Here is a 24,147-nt window from a genome sequence, read left to right on the forward strand (position 1 = left end):
CAACATTATCATTATTATCAACATTATCATATAGACCTTTACACACGACTATATGGTGTCTTCCTTTGTGACATTGATAACAGTTGTTTAATTTGGCATGACAATCCTTTACATGGTGATTACCTAAACACCTGATGCATCTGTCAAGTTCCTCCAATCTTTCAACTTTATCATTCCATGAATTGTATGCATTGCAATTCTTAGAAAAATGAGCACCCTTGCAGAAAAGACAATCTCTCTTTTCTTTGACTGGTTTCTTATTAACTGGGTTACTCTCAGGAGGGTACTTATTCTTCTTACCTTGTGCAGAATCATTATTTCTGATTCTTGCTACTTGATATGCACCTATGCAACTATTTTTAGGAAATGAATTTTGATTATTACCATTGGGATAATTTTTCTCTTTGTGAAACTTGACAGATACCTCAGAGTTATTATGTGTTGCATCTTTAAAATGAGTTAGTTGGCTGGTCTGCAACTGAACAATTAATTCTTGTAGACCTAGTCATATTTCCTTCAGATTAAAATAACTCTTGTGATACTTGTTCGAGAGTCATTCAAGTGTTTTACAGCTTAATTTATTCTGTACTATGGCACTCAATAACCAGTCTGATTCCTTCAGATTATATTTATTACTTAAAGTTTTGAGAGTGCTCTCCAGTTTAACTCTAAACTGCTGTAAACCTTTGTAAGTGTGATCTGGAGATTTTAAATTAACAATGATATTCACTAGATCCAACCTACTTTGTTCTATATTACCATAAGTGACCTTCAACAAGTCAACTGCTTCCTTGTAAGAGTCATCTACATTGGGAAAGGCTTGTATGAGTATGTGAGCATTTCCTCTTACCTGTCCTTTGAGGTAAAATAATTTAGTTACACAGGCTAGGTCACTCCTGTCATGCACAGCTGCTTTAAAAATTGACCAAAATTCCCCCCAATTTTCTCCAGGATTAAATACAAGTAAACATAATTCTGGGAGTTTTGGCAAAGACATATTATTTGTTGGAGCAGACTGATTAACTGCCTGGTTTACACATTTTAATTTATTCAAGGCCTGACTTTTACAAGAAAGAATCTTTTCCTCTAATTCACAATACTGATTAATCATAAGATCTACTTCAGTCTCATCTACACAGTTTACTAATAAATCTCCTTCATATTTGTTGTAATATAATTTGTATGAATCATATCTATTCCCTAGAGCATCTAAATGCAATTTTAAATCATCAGTATTCACAGTTTCTTGATTCATTAATTCCAAGCACTTATATGCCTTGGTTACATGAACTTTTCTAGCCTGTAGTGATGCTTTCTTTTCTCTATATTCCGTATGTTTGTCTTCTACATTAATTTTCTCATTTTCAGCCATGATACAATGTATTAAATTCAACTTAATAACACTGATTATGTACTAAATTATGCACTTTATGAAGGTAAATAGTACAACTTACCTTTGAATAAATCCTAGCTACTTGAGCTTAGCAATTACATGTAAGAAAATAATATAAACTTCAAATGTACATTAATACAAACCTTTAGCCAGCCTTGGCTTATCAAAATTATTATACAAATTAATAAATCCTTGCCAGAATTTGGCATAGCAATATTAATATTATACACAATATAATTAGTTACACTTGGCTTATCAATTACACATACACTGATATAAATCTTGGCCAGAATTGTCTATCAAATTAATATTGTACAAATACATTAATATAAATCCTAGCCACTTTGGCTTTGCAAAATTAATATTATACTCATTAATATAATTAGCTACACTTGGCTTATCAATTACACATACACGTATACACATTAATATAATCTTTAGCCACACTTGACTTATCCAAATTAATATTGTAATAATTATAATCCACTACACATTAAGTAAATTTGTGAACTTAACATCCACCTCCTCCTGTCATTTTACATATAATTATTAAGTATTTAACTAATTAATGACTGTACTAATTACCTCCGGTTCAAGAAGGACCAACGGGCAAATTAAATGTGGAAAATTGCATTTATCTGAATGTATCATTATATACATAACTGTCATATCCACAAGTTGCTCTGGACCTATTAATTATAAATGAAATATACATACACCAGTAATGCTGGTAAATATATAAATTTGTGGACTGTATATTAAAAATAATAAATTATATATATACACATATACATAACAGAAGGAGAATATATCTTAATCATAACACTCACCAATTTGACTGGAGACCAAGTTTTATCATACTCAGAAAACCTCACTAACTAAATTTATGAAAATACTGGCCAGAATTATAACATAAATCTAAATAGCTCATCTGAGGTTCCTGGAGTTGTCTTGTCCAGTTGCCTGATATCTCAAGTTATGCAGGAATGCACATCCAACAATTTCGCCTCCTATTTGAGAGGTGTCAGCCCAATTTTAACCTCAAGAGCACAAAAAATTCTTCCCATTATTAACAAATGTCTGTTCAATTCAAACAATAATGGCGACTGTCTTCCTCGCAGATGCAGGCTTTCCGTTTTCTATGACATAAATATTATTAATACAGTATGGCCATCTATTTACATATAAATACTGAATTTCTGGAAAATATATACAGTATTTTCCACAAAAAGCTCCAGCGGTGGGTCATGACTAAGACCCGCTTCGGGTAGCACTTGTCCTGTTTCCTGACAAACCTTGTCAAACCACACCAATCATCTTCCAATCATGAAAAATATAGCAACCTTCATATCCAAGACAATAACACTGAAAGACTGTCAAAATAACTACTGTTTAATGAAGAATAAAAATATGAAGTCTTATATGAAATCTTTTGGGAGTGCTGGCCTCCATCTTGGCCGCCATCTTTGCCGCCATCTTGGCCGCCATCTTGGCCGCCATCTTTGCCGCCATCTTGGCCGCCATCTTGCATCTACGGATTCAATTAAAGAATAAAACGTTTGGCAACAATGGATTCCTTAAAAGTCTAGTCTAGATATAAAGTACAGTATTGTTGTACACCTGATAACAAGTTACAGCCGCCATCTGATTTTCAAGGTCAACGGCCACCATCCTTGAACTGACTTAGCTTAATTAAAACATTTTCAGTTGTCAGATTTTGTAAAATTAATTTTTTCTGTCTTTTACAGCACCCAACAGTCAAAAAAAAATAAAAAAACTTCTATTATAATTTTTTTAAGGGTTAGGATGTTTTTTTCAAAAACTAATCCACTATTATCTTCTTTTTAGTGTGTCCATGTGAGTTTGTGCCACTGTCCAGTGTTTATTACACTTTGTGTTGTTAAGTTGTTTAATAGGCTACGTACCACTTCTCGGCATGTTGTGTATGGCTGTATCGACTTGTTTAATCATAAAATTACGTTAAAAGTGACGTGTTGTTGCAGGTTCCACCTTGGTGAGGTGGGCGAGGACGCTTGTGGCCACGACTCAGCTCTCATCTTTGGAGATATCATCGCTACCGGAGCCTCCCGCTTCATGGAGACCAAGTCCATCGGTGTGGGACCCTCGTACATGATGCAGTTCGACCTGGTGATCGGGTGCGGCGATACACAGCCTCAGGAAACACCCAACAAGGTGCTGGTGGTCGCAGTGTTCACTGTTAACTATTACTCAGATTTGCTCTCATTGTTAACCACTCAGTAATACCATATTTTGTCTTAGTTTGACATTTAACTTTTATTGAACTCTGAGATAACAGAACTATTTAATACCTACACGTAACTACATAACTAACACAGCAGTGACACAAACCTACCTTAAACAAGGCAGACTTCTACAAACTTAAGAATCTGAGGATATTTGAAGTACTGTGAGATGAACACCAAGCCAAACTTCATACAAAATAATGTAACATAACATACTAACTTTGTTCAAGTCATCTATGCAAGGTTCCAATAATCTTATTCTATCATATACTCTTCCGAGCTTCTACGTCTCAGTTATAACTGAAGATTTTATAATATTTTCTAACGACAGTTTTTTTTCCAGGATGTTTAGTGAATAGATGAGTCAAGCGATTGATGAGTATTGCATGTGATGTGTTACATGTAATGTGTTACATGTGATGAGTATTGCATGCGATGTGTTACATGTGATGAGTATTGCATGTGATGTGTTACATGTAATGTGTTACATGTGATGAGTATTGCATGTGATGTGTTACATGTGATGAGTATTGCATGTGATGTGTTACATGTGATGAGTATTACATGTGATGTGTGACATGTGATGGGTATTGCATATGATAGGTGTTTCATGTGAAGTCTTACATGTGATGAATGTTACACGTGAAAAGTGAGTTACATGTGATAAGTATTGCATGTAATGAGTGTGATACATGTGATGAGTATTGCATGTGATGGGTGTGTTATATGAGTATTGCAGGTGATGAGTGTTACATGTGATGAGTGTGTTACATGTGATGAGTGTGTTACATGTGATGAGTTACATATGATGAGTGGGTTACATGTGATGAGTGTTACATGTGATGAGTGTTACATGAGATAAGTGTTACATGTGATGAGTCTTACATGTGATGAGTGTTACATGAGATGAGTGTTACATGAGATGAGTGTTACATGAGATGAGTGTTACACATGATGAGTGTTACATGAGATGAGTGTTACACATGATGAGTGTTACATGAGATGAGTGTTACACATGATGAGTGTTACATGAGATGAGTGGTACATGTGATGAGTGGGATACATGTGATGGGTGTTACATGAGATGAGTGTTACATGAGATGAGTGTTACATGAGATGAGTGTTACATGAGACGAGTGTTACATGTGATGAGTGTTACATGAGATGAGTGTTACATGAGATGAGTGTTACATGAGATGAGTGTTACATGAGATGAGTGTTACATGTGATGAGTGTTACATGAGATGAGTGTTACATGAGATGAGTGTTACATGAGATGAGTGTTACATGTGATGAGTGTTACATGAGATGAGTGTTACATGAGATGAGTGTTACATGAGATGAGTGTTACATGAGATGAGTGTTACATGTGATGAGTGTTACATGAGATGAGTGTTACATGAGATGAGTGTTACATGAGATGAGTGTTACATGAGATGAGTGTTACATGTGATGAGTGTTACATGAGATGAGTGTTACATGTGATGAGTGTTACATGAGATGAGTGTTACATGAGATGAGTGTTACATGAGATGAGTGTTACATGTGATGAGTGTTACATGAGATGAGTGTTACATGAGATGAGTGTTACATGAGATGAGTGTTACATGAGATGAGTGTTACATGTGATGAGTGTTACATGAGATGAGTGTTACATGAGATGAGTGTTACATGAGATGAGTGTTACATGAGATGAGTGTTACATGAGATGAGTGTTACATGAGATGAGTGTTACATGAGATGAGTGTTACATGTGATGACTGTGTTACATGTGATGAGTATTACATATGATGAATGGGATACATGTGATGAGTGTGTTACATGAGATGAGTGTTACATGAGATGAGTGTTACATGAGATGAGTGTTACGTGTGATGAGTGTTACATGAGCTGAGTGTTACATGTGATGAGTGGGTTACATGAGATGAGTGTTACATAAGGTAAGTGTTACATGAGATAAGCGTGTTACATGTGATGAGTGTGTTACATATGATAAATGTTACATGAGATGATTGTGTTACATGTGATAAGTGTTACATGCGATGATGGTTTGTGTACATGTTACAGTGGTGACGGTGTGTGTGTTACAGGTGGTGACGGTTTTAAATGTGTTGCAGGTGGTGACGGTGTGTGTTACAGGTGGTGACGGTGTGTTACAGGTGGTGACGGTGTACGTGTGTTACAGGTGGTGACGGTGTGTGTTACAGATGGTGACGGTGTGTGTGTGTGTTACAAGTGGTGACGGTGTATGTTACAGGTGGTGACGGTATGTGTGTGTTACAAGTGGTGACGGTGTATGTATGTTACAGGTGGTGACGGTGTGCGTGTGTTACAAGTGGTGACGGTGTATGTGTGTTACAGGTGGTGACGGTGTGTGTGTGTTACAAGTGGTGACGGTGTGTGTTACAGATGGTGACGGTGTGTGTGTGTTACAGATGGTGACGGTGTGTGTGTGTTACAAGTGGTGACGGTGTACGTATGTTACAGGTGGTGACGGTGTGTGTGTTTTACAGGTGGTGACGGTGTGCGTGTGTTACAGGTGGTGACGGTGTATGTGTGTGTTACAGGTGGTGACGGTGTGTGTGTGTTACAGGTGGTGACGGTGTATGTATGTTACAGGTGGTGACGGTGTGTGTGTGCTACAGGTGGTGACGGCGTGTGTGTGTTACAGGTGGTGACGGAGTATGTGTGTTACAGGTGATGACGGTGTGTGTGTTACAGGTAGTGACGGTGTGTGTGTGTTACAGGTGGTGACGGTGTGTGTGTGTTACAGGTGGTGACGGTGTGTGTGTTACAGGTGGTGACGGTGTATGTGTATTACAGGTGATGACGGTGTGTGTGTGTGTTACAGGTGGTGACGGTGTGTGTGTGTTACAGGTGATGACGGTGTGTGTGTGTGTTACTGATGGTGACGGTGTATGTGTGTTACAGGTGATGACGGTGTGTGTGTGTTACAGGTGGTGACGGTGTGTGTGTGTTACAGGTGGTGACTGTTTGTGTGTTACAGGTGGTGACGGTGTATGTGTATTACAGATGATGACGGTGTGTGTGCGTTACAGGTGGTGACGGTGTGTGTGTGTTACAGGTGGTGACGGTGTGTGTGTGTTACAGGTGGTGACGGTGTGTGTGTGTTACAGGTGATGATGGTGTGTGTGTGTTACAGGTGGTAACGGTGTGTGTGTGTTACAGATGATGACGGTGTGTGTGTGTTACAGGTGATGTCGGTGTGTGTGTGTGTTACAGGTGGTGATGGTGTGTGTGTGTTACAGGTAGTGACGGGGTGTGTGTGTGTGTTACAGGTAGTGACGGGGTGTGTGTGTTACAGGTGATGACGGTGTGTGTGTGTGTTGCAGGTGGTGACGGTGTGTGTGTGTTACAGGTGATGACGGTGTGTGTGTGTGTTACAGGTGGTGACGGTGTGTGTGTGTTACAGGTGATGACGGTGTGTGTGTGTGTTACAGGTGGTGACGGTGTGTGTGTGTTACAGGTGATGACGGTGTGTGTGTGTGTTACAGATAGTGACGGGGTGTGTGTGTTACAGGTGATGACGGTGTGTGTGTTACAGGTGACGGTGTGTGTGTGTTACAGGTGATGACGGTGTGTGTGTGTGTGTTACAGGTGATGACGGTGTGTGTGTTACAGGTGGTGATGGTGTGTGTGTGTTACAGGTGGTGATGGTATGTGTGTGTTACAGGTAGTGACGGGGTGTGTGTGTGTTACAGGTAGTGACGGGGTGTGTGTGTTATAGGTGGTGACGGTGTGTGTTACAGGTGATGTCGGTGTGTGTGTGTTACAGGTGGTGATGGTGTGTGTTACAGGTAGTGACGGGGTGTGTGTGTTACAGGTGGTGACGGTGTGTGTGTTACAGGTGGTGACGGTGTGTGTGTTACAGGTGGTGATGGTGTGTGTGTTACAGGTAGTGACGGGGTGTGTGTGTTACAGGTGGTGACGGTGTGTGTGTGTGTGTGTTACAGGTGGTGACGGTGTGTGTGTGTGTGTTACAGGTGGTGACGGTGTGTGTGTGTGTTACAGGTGGTGATGGTGTGTGTGTGTTACAGGCGGTGACGGTGTGTGTGTGTGTTACAGGTGGTGATGGTGTGTGTGTTACAGGTGGTGACGGTGTGTGTGTGTTACAGTTGATGACGGTGTGTGTGTGTTACAGGTGGTGACGGTGTGTGTGTGTTACAGGTGATGACAGTGTGTGTGTGTTAGAGGTGGTGACGGTGTGTGTGTTACAGGTGGTGATTGTGTAGGTGTTACAGGTGGTGACGGTGTGTGTGTGTTACAGGTGATGACGGTGTGTGTGTGTGTGTGTTACAGGTGGTGACGGTGTGAGTGTGTTATAGGTGATGACGGTGTGTGTTACAGGTGGTGACGGTGTGTGTGTGTTACAGGTGGTGACGGTGTGTGTGTGTTACAGGTGGTGACGGTGTGTGTGTGTTACAGGTGATGACGGTGTGTGTGTGTTACAGGTGATGACGGTGTGTGTGTGTGTTACAGGTGATGACGGTGTGTGTGTGTTACAGGTGGTGACGGTGTGTGTGTTACAGGTGGTGACGGTGTGTGTGTGTTACAGGTGGTGACGGTGTGTGTGTGTGTCACAGGTGATGACCGTGTGTGTGTGTTACAGGTGGTGACGGTGTGTGTGTGTTACAGGTGGTGACGGTGTGTGAGTGTTACAGGTGATGACGGTGTGTGTGTGTTACAGGTGGTGACAGTGTGTGTGTGTTACAGGTGGTGACGGTGTGTGTGTGTGTCACAGGTGATGACGGTGTGTGTGTGTTACAGGTGTTGACGGTGTGTGTGTGTGTGTTACAGGTGGTGATGGTGTGTGTGTGTTACAGGCGGTGACGGTGTGTGTGTGTGTTACAGGTGGTGATGGTGTGTGTGTTACAGGTGGTGACGGTGTGTGTGTGTTACAGTTGATGACGGTGTGTGTGTGTTACATGTGTTGACGGTGTGTGTGTGTTACAGGTGATGACAGTGTGTGTGTGTTAGAGGTGGTGACGGTGTGTGTGTTACAGGTGGTGATTGTGTGTGTGTTACAGGTGGTGACGGTGTGTGTGTGTGTGTGTTACAGGTGGTGACGGTGTGTGTGTGTGTTACAGGTGGTGATGGTGTGTGTGTTACAGGTGGTGACGGTGTGTGTGTGTTACAGTTGATGACGGTGTGTGTGTGTTACAGGTGTTGACGGTGTGTGTGTGTTACAGGTGATGACAGTGTGTGTGTGTTAGAGGTGGTGACGGTGTGTGTGTTACAGGTGGTGATTGTGTGTGTGTTACAGGTGGTGACGGTGTGTGTGTGTTACAGGTGATGACGGTGTGTGTGTGTGTGTGTTACAGGTGATGACAGTGTGTGTGTGTTAGAGGTGGTGACGGTGTGTGTGTTACAGGTGGTGATTGTGTGTGTGTTACAAGTGGTGACGGTGTGAGTGTGTTATAGGTGATGACGGTGTGTGTGTGTGTGTTACAGGTGGTGATGGTGTGAGTGTGTTATAGGTGATGACGGTGTGTGTTACAGGTGGTGACGGTGTGTGTGTGTTACAGATGGTGACGGTGTGTGTGTGTTACAGGTGATGACAGTGTGTGTGTGTTACAGGTGGTGACGGTGTGAGTGTGTTATAGGTGATGACGGTGTGTGTTACAGGTGGTGACGGTGTGTGTGTTACAGATGGTGACGGTGTGTGTGTGTTACAGGTGGTGACGGTGTGTGTGTGTTACAGGTGATGACGGTGTGTGTGTGTTACAGGTGATGACGGTGTGTGTGTGTGTGTGTGTTACAGGTGATGACGGTGTGTGTGTGTTACAGGTGGTGACGGTGTGTGTGTGTTACAGGTGGTGACGGTGTGTGTGTGTGTCACAGGTGATGACGGTGTGTGTGTGTTACAGGTGGTGACGGTGTGTGTTACAGGTGGTGACGGCATGTGTGTGTTACAGGTGATGACGGTGTGTGTTTGTTACAGGTGATGACGGTGTGTGTTTGTTACAGGTGATGACGGTGTGTGTTTGTTACAGGTGATGACGGTGTGTGTTTGTTACAGGTGATGACGGTGTGTGTTTGTTACAGGTGATGACGGTGTGTGTTTGTTACAGGTGATGACGGTGTGTGTTTGTTACAGGTGATGACGGTGTGTGTGTGTGTGTTACATGTGGTGACGGCATGTGTGTGTTACAGGTGATGACGGGGTGTGTGTGTTACAGGTGTTGACGGTGTGTGTGTGTTACAGGTGATGATGGTGTGTGTGTGTTACAGGTAGTGACGGGGTGTGTGTGTTACAGGTGTTGACGGTGTGTGTGTGTTACAGGTGATGACGGTGTGTGTGTGTTACAGGTAGTGACGGGGTGTGTGTGTGTTACAGGTAGTGATGGGGTGTGTGTGTTACAGGTGGTGACGGTGTGTGTGTGTGTGTTACAGGTAGTGACGGTGTGTGTGTGTTACAGGTAGTGACGGGGTGTGTGTTACAAGTGGTGACGATACTCACCTAGTTGTGGTTGCAGGGGTCGAATCACAGCTCCTGGCTCCGCCTGTTCACTGGTCGCTACTACGTCACTCTCCCTGCTCAATGAGCTTCATCATACCTCTTCTTAAAGCTATGTATGGATCCTGCCTCCACTACATCACTTTCCAGACTTTTCCACTTCCTGACAGCTCTATGGCTAAAGAAATACTTCCTAACATCCCTGTGACTCATCTGAGTCTTCAACTTCTAATTGTGACCCCTTGTTGCTGTGTCCCATCTCTGGAACATTCTGTCTCTGTCTATCTTGTTGATTCCTCTCAGTATTTTATATGTCGTTATCATATCCCCCCATCTCTTCTGTCCTCCAGTGTCGTCAGGTCGATTTCCCTTAACCTCTGCTCGTACGACATGCCCCTTAGCTCCAGGACTAGTCTTGTTGCAAACCTTTGTGCTTTCTCTAATTTCTTAACGTGCTTAGCTAGGTGTGGGTTCGAAAATGGTGCTGCATCCTCTAGTATAAGCCTGACATATACGGTGTACAGGGTCCTGAACGATTCCTTATTGAGACGTCGGAGTTTTATTGTTGTGTTTGGTAGGCGCTCATATGTTGCAGCAGTTGTTTGGTTGATGTGCGTCTCAAGAACCGAACCCTGTGTTCTACTCAACCTAACATCCTTTTTCCTTGAGTGAGGTTTGTAGTCTCTGACCCTTTAGTCTGTATTCCGTCTGCGGTCTTCTTTGCCCTTCCCCGGTCTTCATGACTTTGCACATGGTGGGGTTGAACTCTAAGAGAGAGTTTCTTGACCATGCCTGCAGCCTGTCCAGATTCCTTTGTAGTTCCTCCTGGTCCTCGTCCGATTGACTTATTCTCATCAACTTCACATCATCTGCAAACAGGGACACTTCTTAGTCTATTACTTCAGTCATGTCGTTCACAAATACCAGAAACAGGACCGGTCCTAGGACTGACCCCTGTGGAACCCCGCTCGTCACAGGCTTCCACTCTGACACCTCGTCACGTACCATGACTCGCTGCTGCCTTTCTGACAGGTATTCCCTGATCCATTGCGGTGCCTTCCCTGTTATACTTACCTGGTTCTCCAGCTTATGCACAATTTTTTTGTGTGGAACTGTGTCAAAGCCTTACTGCTGTCACCCTGTCATAGAGCTCCAGTATGTTTGTGACACATGATTTCCCGTCTCTGAAACCATGCTGGTTGTCGTTGATAAGTTCATTTCTTTCTAGTTGCTCCACCACTCTTCTGATAATCTTCTCCATGACTTTGCATACTATACATGTCAGTGACACTGGTCTGTAGTTTAATGCTTCATGTCTGTCTCCTTTTTAAAGACTGGGCCTACATTTGCTGTCTTCCATACCTCAGGTAGTCGCCCTGTTTCGATAGATGTTTTAAGATTGTTATTTGTGGTACACATAGCGCCTCTGCTCCCTCTTTGGACCCATGGAGAGATGTTATCTGGTCTCATCGCCTTTGAGGTATCTAGCTCGCTTAGCGGCCTTTTCACTTTTTCCTCGGTTATATGTATTGTGTCCACCACTTGATGGTGACCCCTCATCTCTCCGTCTTTCTGGAGTCCCTTCTGTCTCCTCTGTGAACACTTGTTTGAATCTCATGTTGAACTCCTCACATATTTCTCGGTCGCTTCTTGTGATCTCCTCTCGTTCCTTCCTTAGCCTGATTACCTGGTCCATGACTGTTGTTTTCCTCCTGATGTGGCTGTACTACAGCTTCGGGTTAGATTTGGCTGTCGCTGTTATGTCGTTTTTGTATTGTCTTTGGGCCTCCCGACGAGGGGGGTTTGTGTGGTTTGTACTCACATACTCATCTAATTGTAGTTGCAGGGGTCGAGACTCAGCTCCTGGTGTGTGTGTGTGTGTGTGTGTGTGTGTGTGTGTGTGTGTGTGTGTGTGTGTGTGTGTGTGTGTGTGTGTGTTTGTATGTCTGTATGTGTGGGAGATTGTGTGTCTGTGGAGTGTATGTGTGTGTTTGTGTTACAGGTGGTGACGGTGTGCGTGTTACAGTTGGTGACGGTATGTGTGTTACAGGTGGTGACGGTGTGTGTACTCACCTAGTTGTACTCACCTAGTTGAGGTTGCAGGGGTCGAGTCCTAGCTCCTGGCCCCGCCTCTTCACTGGTCGCTACAAGGTCACTCTCCCTGAACCGTGAGCTTTATATCATACCTGTGTGTGCGTGTGTGTGTGTGTGTGTGTGTGTGTGTATGTGTGTGTGTGTGTGTGTGTACTCACCTATTTGTACTCACCTATTTGTGGTTGCAGGGGTCGAGTCCTAGCTCCTGGCCCCGCCTCTTCACCGGTTGCTACTAGGCCCTCTCTCTCCCCGCTCCATGAGCTTTATCAAACCTCGTCTTAAAACTGTGTATGGTTCCTGCCTCCACTACGTCATTTTCTAGGCTATTCCACTGCCTTACAACTCTATGACTGAAGAAATACTTCCTACTATCTCTCTGACTCATTTGTGTCTTCAACTTCCAATTGTGGCCTCTTGTTTCTGTGTCCCCTCCCTGGAACATCCTGTCTTTGTCCACCTTGCCTATTCCACGCAGTATTTTATATGTCGTTATCATGTCTCCCCTGACCCTCCTGTCCTCCAGTGTCGTCAGGCCGATTTCCCTTAATCTTTCTTCATAGGACATTCCCCTTAGCTCTGGAACTAACCTTGTCGCAAACCTTTGTACTTTCTCTAGTTTCTTGACGTGCTTTATCAAGTGCGGGTTCCAAACAGGTGCTGCATACTCCAGTATGGGCCTGACATACACGGTGTACAGTGTCTTGAATGATTCCTTACTAAGGTATCGGAATGCTGTTCTCAGGTTTGCCAGGCGCCCATATGCTGCAGCAGTTATCTGATTGATGTGTGCTTCCGGAGACATGCTCGGTGTTATACTCACCCCAAGATCTTTCTCCTTGAGTGAGGTTTGCAGTCTTTGGCCACCTAGCCTATACTCTGTCTGTGGTCTTCTGTGCCCTTCCCCTATCTTCATGACTTTGCATTTGGCAGGATTAAATTCGAGAAGCCATTTGCTGGACCAGGTGTCCAGTCTGTCCAGGTCTCTTTGAAGTCCTGCCTGGTCCTCATCAGATTTAATTCTCCTCATTAACTTCACATCATCTGCAAACAGGGACACTTCTGAGTCTAACCCTTCCGTCATGTCGTTCACATATACCAAAAATAGCACTGGTCCTAGGACCGACCCCTGTGGGACCCCGCTCGTCACAGGTGCCCACTGTGATACATCATTACGTACCATGACTCGTTGTTGCCTCCCTGTCAGGTATTCTCTGACCCATTGCAGTGCCCTTCCTGTTATATGCGCCTGATGCTCTAGCTTCTGCACTAATCTCTTGTGAGGAACTGTGTCAAAGGCCTTCTTGCAGTCCAAGAAGATGCAATCAACCCACCCCTCTCTCTCTTGTCTTACTTCTGTTATTTTATCATAAAACTCCAGAAGGTTTGTGACACAGGATTTGCCTTCCGTGAATCCGTGCTGGTTGGCATTTATACTCCTGTTCCGTTCCAGGTGCTCCACCACTCTCCTCCTGATAATCTTCTCCATAATTTTGCATACTATACACGTCAATGACACAGGTCTATAGTTTAGTGCCTCTTTTCTGTCTCCTTTTTTGAAAATGGGAACTACATTTGCCGTCTTCCATACCTCAGGTAGTTGCCCAGTTTCCAGGGATGTGTTGAAGATTGTGGTAAGTGGCACGCACAACATATCTGCTCCCTCTCTAAGGACCCACGGAGAGATGTTGTCCGGTCCCATTGCCTTTGAGGTATCGATGTCCCTTAGCAGTTTCTTCACCTCCTCCTCATCTGTATGTATGTCGTCCAACACTTGTTGGTGTATTCCTTGCTGGTGCCCCCATCTGGTCTGTCCCCCTAGAGTCCTTCCTGTCTCTACTGTAAATACTTCCTTAAATCTCGTGTTGAGCTCCTCACATACCTCTTGATCGTTTATTGTGAGTTCTCCACCTTCTTTCCTCAGCCTTATCACCTGGTCCTTGACTGTTGTCTTCCTCCTAATGTGGCTATACAGCAGTTTCGGGTCAGATTTGACTTTCGATGCTATGTCGTTTTCATACTGTCGCTGGGCCTCCCTCCTTATCTGCGCATACTCGTTTCTGGCTCTTCTACTAATCTCCTTGTTTTCCTGGGTCCTATGCCTCCTGTACCTTTTCCATTCTCTGTTGCACTTAGTTTTTGCCTCCCTACACCTTCGGGTAAACCAAGGACTCGTTTTGGTCTTCCTATTATTTCTGTTTCCCTTGGGAACAAAACTTTCCTCTGCCTCCTTGCACTTTGTTGCCACATATTCCATCATCTCGTTTGCTGATTTTCCTACCATTTCTCTGCCCCACTGAACCTCCTGCAGGAAGTTTCTCATACCTGTGTAGTCCCCCCTTTTATAGTTTGGCCTGTCCCCTTCAGTTCCTGTTACCTTCTCCACTTGTAACTCTACTATATAGTCAAAACTCAGAACCACATGATCGCTAGCTCCAAGGGGCCTCTCGTAAGTGATGTCCTCAATGTCTGAACTGCTCAGGGTGTGTGTGTGTGTGTGTGTGTGTGTGTGTGTGTGTGTGTGTGTGTGTGTGTGTGTGTGTGTGTGTGTGTGCGTGTGTGTGTACTACAGGTGGTGACAGTGTGTGTGTTACAGGTGGTGCTGGAATACTCTGTGAACCACGGGATCACCTGGCAGCTGGTGCACCGACCATGTTCACCATCTACACCTGGTTGTCAGTCACACTTCACACGTGGTACCATCTACCATGGTTCTGAGTTTACCCACTGGAAGAGAGTCACACTCAGACTACCTCAACACACCTGGTGAGTCAACACACTCTAACACACCTGGTAAGTCAGCGCACTCTGTCAATACACCTGGTGAGTCAACACACTCTGTCAACACACCTGGTAAGTCTACACCACATGTCAACACACCTGGTAAGTCTACACACCCTGTCAACACACCTGGCAAGTCTACACACCCTGTCAACACACCTGGCAAGTCTACACACCCTGTCAACACACCTGGAAAGTCAGCACACTCTGTCAACACACCTGGCAAGTCAACGCACTCTGTCAATACTCCTGATGAGTCAACACACTCTGTCAGCACACCTGGTAAGTCTACACACTCTGTCAACACACCTGGTAAGTCTACACACTCTGTCAACACACCTGGTAAGTCATTGCACTCTGTCAACACACCTGGTAAATCAATACACTCTGTCAACACACCTGGTAAGTCAGTACACTGTCAACACACCTGATAAGTCAACACACTCACTCGCTCTCTATCACCACACACACACCATCAACACACCTAACAGATCGACACACATACTGTGAACACACCTGACAGGTCAACACACACATGCACGTACAGTAGAGTTCGTCAACATAATTGGTGAATCATCACAGACTACGTCAACACAACTGGTGAGCCATCACAAACTACAGCAACACAACTGGTGAATCATCACAGACTACGTCAACACAACTGGTGAATCATCACAGACTACAGCAACACAACTGGTGACTCATCACAGACTACATCAACACAACTGGTGAGCCATCACAAACTACAGCAACACAACTGGTGAATCATCACAGACTACATCAACACAACTGGTGAATCATCACAAACTACAGCAACACAACTGGTGGCTCATCACAGACTACATCACACAACTGGTGAATCATCACAGACTACATCAACACAACTGGTGAATCATCACAGACTACGTCAACACAACTGGTGACTCATCACAGACTACATCAACACAACTGGTGACTCATCACAGACTACATCAACACAACTGGTGAATCATCACAGACTACATCAACACAACTGGTGGCTCATCACAGACTACATCAACACAACTGGTGACTCATCACAGACTACATCAACACAACTGGTGAATCATCACAGACTACGTCAACACAACTGGTGACTCATCACAGACTACATCAACACAACTGGTGAATCATCACAGACTACATCAACACAACTGGTGAATCATCACAGACTACGTCAACACAACTGGTGAATCATCACAGACTACGTCAACACAACTGGTGACTCATCACAGACTACATCAACACAACTGGTGGCTCATCACAGACTACATCAACACAACTGGTGAATCATCACAGACTACATCAACACAACTGGTGAATCATCACAGACTACATCAACACAACTGGTGAATCATCACAAACTACAGCAACACAACTGGTGACTCATCACAGACTACATCAACACAACTGGTGAATCATCACAGACTACATCAACACAACTGGTGGCTCATCACAGACTACATCACACAACTGGTGAATCATCACAGACTACATCAACACAACTGGTGAATCATCACAGACTACGTCAACACAACTGGTGACTCATCACAGACTACATCAACACAACTGGTGAATCATCACAGACTACATCAACACAACTGGTGACTCATCACTCTCACAACAATCCTCCAGAATCTTTCATTTATAAATCTCATTTTGTTTCGTACTGATCTCTTAAAACTTGTAAATTATGGCAAAAACATTTATTGTATAATTCACCTGTCACATATATTGACTAAGATGGCGCCTTCGCTGCTCCACTCTCTCATTTTATTCATTTCAAGGTTTATTATCGAGAATGTTAATGTTAGGAAGATCAGAGATGTGAGGTAGTAGTGTCACGTAATAATTATTGTTATCCCGGCGCATCATAATTACGTCTTTCTTTCACATATAAAGTCATATCTCATTGACCGGGTATAATAATAAGTATTATTGTTTATATTGAGGAATGTTTATAAATGGAGTTATAAGAGAAGTTATTATTAGACTGTTTAACAGTTATGCTCCTATTATTATTATTATTATTATTATTATTATTATTATTATTATTATTATTATTATTATTATTATTATTATTATTATTATTATTATTATTATTATTGTTGTTATTATGAGGAGGAGTAGTAGTAATTTTAATATATTATTGTTAAGAAGTATGAAACCCGTGGGGGTTATTCAACACACGGTGTGTTGGTGGTGTTGTGGCTGCCAGGTACCTGCGTCCAGGCAGGTACCTGCCTGGACGCAGGTACCTGCCTGGACGGAGGTACCTGCCTGGACGGAGGTACCTGCCTGGACGGAGGTACCTGCCTGGACGGAGGTACCTGCCTGGACGGAGGTACCTGCCTGGACGGAGGTACCTGCCTGGACGGAGGTACCTGCCTGGACGGAGGTACCTGCCTGGACGGAGGTACCTGCCTGGACGGAGGTACCTGCCTGCACGCAGGTATCTGCCTGGACGGAGGTACCTGCCTGGACGGAGGTACCTGCCTGGACGGAGGTACCTGCCTGGACGGAGGTACCTGCCTGCACGCAGGTACCTGCCTGCACGCAGGTACCTGCCTGCACGCAGGTATCTGCCTGGACGGAGGTACCTGCCTGGACGGAGGTACCTGCCTGGACGACGGTACCTGACTGCACGCAGGTACCTGCCTGGACGGAGGTACCTGCCTGGACGGAGGTACCTGCCTGGACGGAGGGCTTGCCTGGACGGAGGTACCTGCCTGCACGCAGGTACCTGCCTGCACGCAGGTACCTGCCTGGACGAAGGTACCTGCCTGCACGCAGGTACCTGCCTGCACGCAGGTACCTGCCTGGACGGAGGTACCTGCCTGGACGGAGGTACCTGCCTGCACGCAGGTACCTGCCTGCACGCAGGTACCTGCCTGGACGAAGGTACCTGCCTGCACGCAGGTACCTGCCTGGACGGAGGAACCTGCCTGGACGGAGGTACCTGCCTGGACGGAGGTACCTGCCTGGACGCAGGTACCTGCCTGCACGCAGGTACCTGCCTGGACGGAGGTACCTGCCTGGACGGAGGTACCTGCCTGGACGGAGGTACCTGCCTGCAAGCAGGTACCTGCCTGCACGCAGGTACCTGCCTGGACGCAGGTACCTGCCTGGACGCAGGTACCTGCCTGGACGCCATGATATAATAATGACAACCAGGACGTTAAACATAATCTTCTGAACAAGTTCCTCGATCCTCCTTAGCCAAGCTCTACTTAGCCTAGCTCTACTTAGCCAAGCTCTACTTAGCCTAGCTCTACTTAGCCAAGCTCTACTTAGCCAAGCTCTACTTAGCCTAGCTCTACTTAGCCTAGCTCTACTTAGCCAAGCTCTACTTAGCCTAGCTCTACTTAGCCTAGCTCTACTTAGCCAAGCTCTACTTAGCCTAGCTCTACTTAGCCTAGCTCTACTTAGCCTAGCCCTACTTAGCCTACCTCTACCTAGCCTAGCTCTACTTAGCCTAGCTCTACTTAGCCTAGCTCTACTTAGCCTAGCTCTACTTAGCCAAGCTCTACTTAGCCAAGCTCTACTTAGCCTAGCTCTACTTAGCCTAGCTCTACTTAGCCAAGCTCTACTTAGCCTAGCTCTACTTAGCCTAGCTCTACTTAGCCTAGCCCTACTTAGCCTACCTCTACTTAGCCTAGCTCTACTTAGCCTAGCTCTACTTAGCCTAGCTCTATTTCGCCTAGCTCTACTTAGCCAAGCTCTGCTTAGCCAAGCTCTACTTAGCCAAGCTCTACTTAGCCAAGCTCTACTTAGCATAGCTCTACTTAGCCAAGCTCTGCTTAGCCAAGCTTTACTTAGCCTAGCTCTACTTAGCCAAGCTCTACTTAGCCTAGCTCTACCTAGCCAAGCTTTACTTAGCCTAGCTCTACTTAGCCAAGCTTTACTTAGCCTAGCTCTACTTAGCCAAGCTCTACTTAGCCAAGCTCTACTTAGCCTACCTCAACTTAGCCAAACTCTACTTAGCCTAGCTCTACTTAGCCAAGCTCTACTTAGCCTAGCTCTACTTAGCCTAGCTCTACTTAGCCAAGCTCTACTTTGCCAAGCTCTACTTAGCCTAGATCTACTTAACCTAGCTCTACTTAGCCAAGCTTTACTTAGCATAGCTCTAATTAGCAAAGCTCTACTTAGCCAAGCTCTACTTAGCCTAGCTCTACTTAGCCAAGCTCTACTTAGCCAAGCTCTACTTAACCTAGCTCTACTTAGCCTAGCTCTACTTAGCCTAGCTCTACTTAGCCAAGTTCTACTTAGCCAAGCTCTACTTAGCCAAGCTCTACTTAGCCAAGCTTTACTTAGCCTAGCTCTACTTAGCCAAGCTCTGTTTAGCCAAGCTCTACTTAGCCTAGCTGTACTTAGCCAAGCTCTACTTAGCCTAGCTCTACCAAGCCAAGCTCTACTTAGCCAAACTCTACTTAGCCTAGCTCTACTTAGCATAGCTCTACTTAGCCTAGCTCTACTTAGCCAAGCTCTACTTAGCTAAGCTCTGCTTAGCCTAGCTCTACTTAGCCTAGCTCTACTTAGCCAAGCTTTACTTAGCCTAGCTCTACTTAGCCAAGCTCTACTTAGCCAAGCTCTACTAAGCCTAGCTCTACTTAGCCTAGCTCTACTTACCCAAGCTCTACTTACCCAAGCTCTACTTAGCCAAGCCCTACTTAGCCAAGCTCTACATAGCCAAGCTCTACTTAGCAAAGCTCTACTTAGCCAAGCTTCACATAGCCTAGCTCTACTTAGCCAAGCTCTACTTAGGCAGGCTTTACTTAGCCTAGCTCTACTTAGCCAAGCTCTACTTAGCCTATCTCTACTTAGCCAGTCTCTACTTAGCCATGCTCTACTTAGCCAATCTCTACTTAGCCAAGCTCTACTTAGCCTAGCTCTACTTAGCCTAGCTCTACTTAGCCTAGCTCTACTTAGCCAAGCTCTACTTAGCCAAGCTCTATTTAGCCTAGCTCTACTTAGCCAAGCTCTACATAGCGAAGCTTTACTTAGCATAGCTTTACTTAGCCAAGCTCTACTTAGCCAAGCTCTACTTAGCCTAGCTCTACTTAGCCAAGTTCTACTTAGCCTAGCTCTACTTCGCCAAGCTCTACTTAGCCTAGCTCTACTTAGCCAAGTTCTACTTAGCCAAGCTCCACTTAGCCAAGCTCTACTTAGCCTAGCTCTACTTAGCCTAGCTCTACTTAGCCAAGCTCTACTTAGCCAAGCTCTACTTAGCAAAGCTCTACTTAGCCAAGCTCTACTTAGCCTAGCTCTAATTCGCCAAGCTCTACTTAGCCAAGCTCTACTAAGCCATGCTCTACTTAGCAAAGCTCTACTTAGCCAAGCTCTACTTAGCCTAGCTCTACGTAGCCATTCTCTTCTTAGCCCAGCTCTACTTAGCCTAGCTCTACTTAGCCAAGCTCTACTTAGCCAAGCTCTACTTAGCCTAGCTCTACTTAGCCAAGCTCTACTTAGCCAAGCTCTACTTAGCCAAGCTCTACTTAGCCAAGCTTTACTTAGCCTAGCTCTATATAGCCAAGCTCTGCTTAGCCAAGCTTTACTTAGCCAAGCTCTTCTTAGCCAAACTCTACTTAGCCTAGCTCTACTTAGCTAAGCTCTACTTAGCCAAGATCTCCTTAGCTTAGCTCTACTTAGCCTACCTCTACTTAGCCTAGCTCTACTTAGCCAAGTTTTACTTAGCCAAGCTCTGCTTAGCCAAGCTCTACTTACCCTAGCTCTACTTAGCCTACCTCTACTTAGCCAAGCTTTACTTAGCCTAGCTCTACTTAGCCAAGCTCTACTTAGCCAAGCTTTACTTAGCCTAGCTCTACTTAGCCAAACTCTACTTAGCCTAGCTCTACTTAGCCAAGCTCTACTTAGCTAAGCTCTTCTTAGCCAAGCTCTACTTAGCCAAGCTCTACTTAGCCTAGCTCTACTTAGCCTAGCTCTACTTAGCCAAGCTCTACTTAGCCAAGCTCTACTTAGCCTAGCTCTACTTAGCCAAGCTCTACTTAGCCAAGCTCTACTTAGCCTAGCTCTACTTGGCGACGCTCTACTTAGCCAAGCTCTACTTAGCCAAGCTCTATTTAGCCTAGCTCTACTTAGCCTAGCTCTTCTTAGCCTACCTCTATTTAGCCTAGCTCTACTAAGCCTAGCTCTACTTAGCCTAGCTCTACTTAGCCTAGCTCTACTTAGCCTAGCTCTGTTTAGCCTAGCTCTACTTAGCCTAGCTATACTTAGCCTAGCTCTATTTAGCCTAGCTCTACTTAGCCTAGCTATACTTAGCCTAGCTCTATTTAGCCTAGCTTTACTTAGCCTAGTTATACTTAGCCTAGCTCTATTTAGCCTAGCTCTATTTAGCCTAGCTCTACTTAGCCTAGATCTACTTAGCCAAGCTCTACTTAGCCTAGCTCTACTTAGCCATGCTCTTCTTAGCCCAGCTCTACTTAGCCTAGCTCTACTTAGCCAAGCTCTACTTAGCCTAGCTTCACTTAGCCTAGCTCTATTCAGCCAAGCTCTACTTAGCCTAGCTACACTTAGATTAGCTCTATTCAGCCTAGATCTACTTAGCCTAGCTACACTTAGATTAGCTCTATTCAGCCTAGCTCTATTTAGCCTAGCTACACTTAGCATAGCTCTATTCTGCCTAGCTCTACTTAGCCTAGCTATACTTAGCCTAGCTCTATTCAGCCTAGCTTTACTTAGCCTAGTTATACTTAGCCTAGCTCTATTTAGCCTAGCTCTATTTAGCCTAGCTCTACTTAGCCTAGCTCTACTTAGCCTAGCTATACTTAGCCTAGCTCTACTTAGCCTAGCTGTACATAGCCTAGGTCTACTTAGCTTATCTCTACTTAGCCTAGCTCTACTTAGCCTAGCTTCACTTAGCCTAGCTCTATTCAGCCTAGCTCCAGTTAGCCTAGCTACACTTAGATTAGCTCTATTCAGCCTAGCTCTACTTAGCCTAGCTACACTCAGCTCTATTCAAACTAGCTCTACTTAGCCTAGCTACACTTACCCTAGCTCTATTCAGCCAAGCTCTACTTAGCCTAGCTACACTTAGCCTAGTACTATATAGCCTACCTCTACTTAGCCTAGCTCTATTTATCCTAGCTCTACTTAGATTAGCTCTACTTTGCCTAGCTCTACTTAGCCTAGCTCTACTTAGCCTAGCTCTACTTTGCCTAGTTTTACTTAGCCTAGCTCTACTTAACCTAGCTCTACTTAACCTAGTTCTACTTAACCTAGCTCTACTTAGCCTAGCTCTACTTAACCTAGCTCTACTTAACCTAGCTCTTCTTAGCCCAGCTCTACTTAACCTAGCTCTACTTAACCTAGCTCTACTTAACCTAGCTCTACTTAACCATCTCTACTTAGCCTAGCTCTACTTATCCTAGCTCTACTTAACCAAGCTCTACTTAACCTAGCTCTATTTAAGCTAGCTCTACTTAGCCTAGCTCTACTTAACCTAGCTCTACTTAGCCTAGCTCTACTTAACCTAGCTCTTCTTAACCTAGCTCTACTTAACCTAGCTCTACATAACCTAGCTCTACTTAGCCTAGCTCTACTTAACCTAGCTCTACTAAAACCTAGCTCTACTTAAATTAGCTCTACTTAACCTAGCTCTACTTAGCCTAGCTCTACTTAACCTAGCTCTTCTTAACCTAACTTTACTTAACCTAGCTCTACATAATTTAGCTCTACTTAGCCTAGCCCTACTTAACCTATCTCTACTTAATCTAGCTCTACTTAACCTAGCTCTACTTAGCCAAGCTCTAATTAACCTAGCTCTTTTTAACCTAGCTCTACTTAACCTAGCTCTACATAACCTAGCTCTACGTAGCCTAGCTCTACTTAACCTAGCTCTTCTTAACCTAGCTCTACTTAACCTAGCTCTACATAACCTAGCTCTACTTAGCCTTGCTCTACTTAACCTAGCTCTACTTAACCTAGCTCTACTTAACCTAGCTCTACTTAACCTAGCTCTACTTAGCCTAGCTCTACTTAACCTAGCTCTTCTTAACCTAACTTTACTTAACCTAGCTCTACATAATTTAGGTCTACTTAGCCTAGCCCTGCTTAACCTAGCTCTACTTAATCTAGCTCTACTTAACCTAGCTCTACTTAGCCTAGCTCTAATTAACCTAGCTCTTCTTAACCTAGCTCTACTTAACCTAGCTCTACAAAACCTAGCTCTACGTAGCCTAGCTCTACTTAACCTAGCTCTACTTAACCTAGCTCTACTTACCTAGCTCTGCTTAACCTAGCTCTACTTAGCCTAGCTCTACTTAACCTAGCTCTTCTTAACCTAACTCTACTTTACCCAGCTCTACATAACCTAGCTCTACTTAGCCTAGCTCTACTTAGCCTAGCTCTACTTAACCTAGCTCTACTTAACCTAGCTCTGCTTAACCTAGTTCTACTTAACCTAGCTCTACTTAACCTAGCTCTACTTAACCTAGCTCTATTTAGCCTAGCTCTACTTAGCCTAGCTCTACTTAGCCTAGCTCTACTTAGCCTAGCTCTACTTAGCCTAGCTCTACTTAGCCTAGCTTCACTTAGCATAGCTCTATTCAGCCTAGCTCTACTTAGCCTAGCTTCACTTAGATTAGCTCTATTCAGCCTAGCTCTACATAGCCAAGCTACATTTAGCCTAGCTCTATTCTGCCTAGCTCTACTTAGCCTAGCTACACTTAGAATAGCTCTCTTCAGCCTAGCTCTACTTAGCCTAGCTACATTTAGCCTAGCTCTATTCAACCTAGCTCTACTTAGCCTAGCTACACTTACCTCTATTCAGCCTAGCTCTACTTAGCCTAGCTACACTTAGCCTAGCTCTATTCAGCCTAGCTCTACTTAGCCTAGCTACACATAGCCTAGTACTATATAGCCTACCTCTACTTAGCCTAGCTCTATTTAGCCTAGCTCTACTTAGATTTGCTCTACTTTGCCTAGCTCTACTTAGGCTAGCTCTACTTAGCCTAGCTCTACTTAGCCTAGCTCTACTTAGCCTAGCTCTACTTAACATAGCTCTACTTAACCTAGCTCTACTTAACCTAGCTCTACTTAGCCTAGCTCTACTTAACTTAGCTCTACTTAACCTAGCTCTACTTAACCTAGCTCTTCTTAGCCCA

The 24,147-nt window shown here is 44.3% G+C and overlaps 1 protein-coding gene across 1 annotated transcript in view; it reads left to right on the plus strand.

Annotated features, from left to right (window-relative positions):
* LOC128690364 (reelin) overlaps positions 1 to 24,147 on the plus strand; it is an 871,665-nt gene that overhangs the window by 235,632 nt on the left and 611,886 nt on the right. The window contains exons 21-22 of the mRNA XM_070089797.1: positions 3,397 to 3,586; positions 14,823 to 14,992. Of these exons, the coding sequence (XP_069945898.1) occupies positions 3,397 to 3,586; positions 14,823 to 14,992 (360 nt within the window). The remainder of the gene's footprint in view (positions 1 to 3,396; positions 3,587 to 14,822; positions 14,993 to 24,147) is intronic.

Source organism: Cherax quadricarinatus, chromosome 29 (genome assembly GCF_038502225.1).
Source record: "Cherax quadricarinatus isolate ZL_2023a chromosome 29, ASM3850222v1, whole genome shotgun sequence".
In the NCBI taxonomy this organism is placed as follows: Eukaryota; Metazoa; Arthropoda; class Malacostraca; order Decapoda; family Parastacidae; genus Cherax; species Cherax quadricarinatus.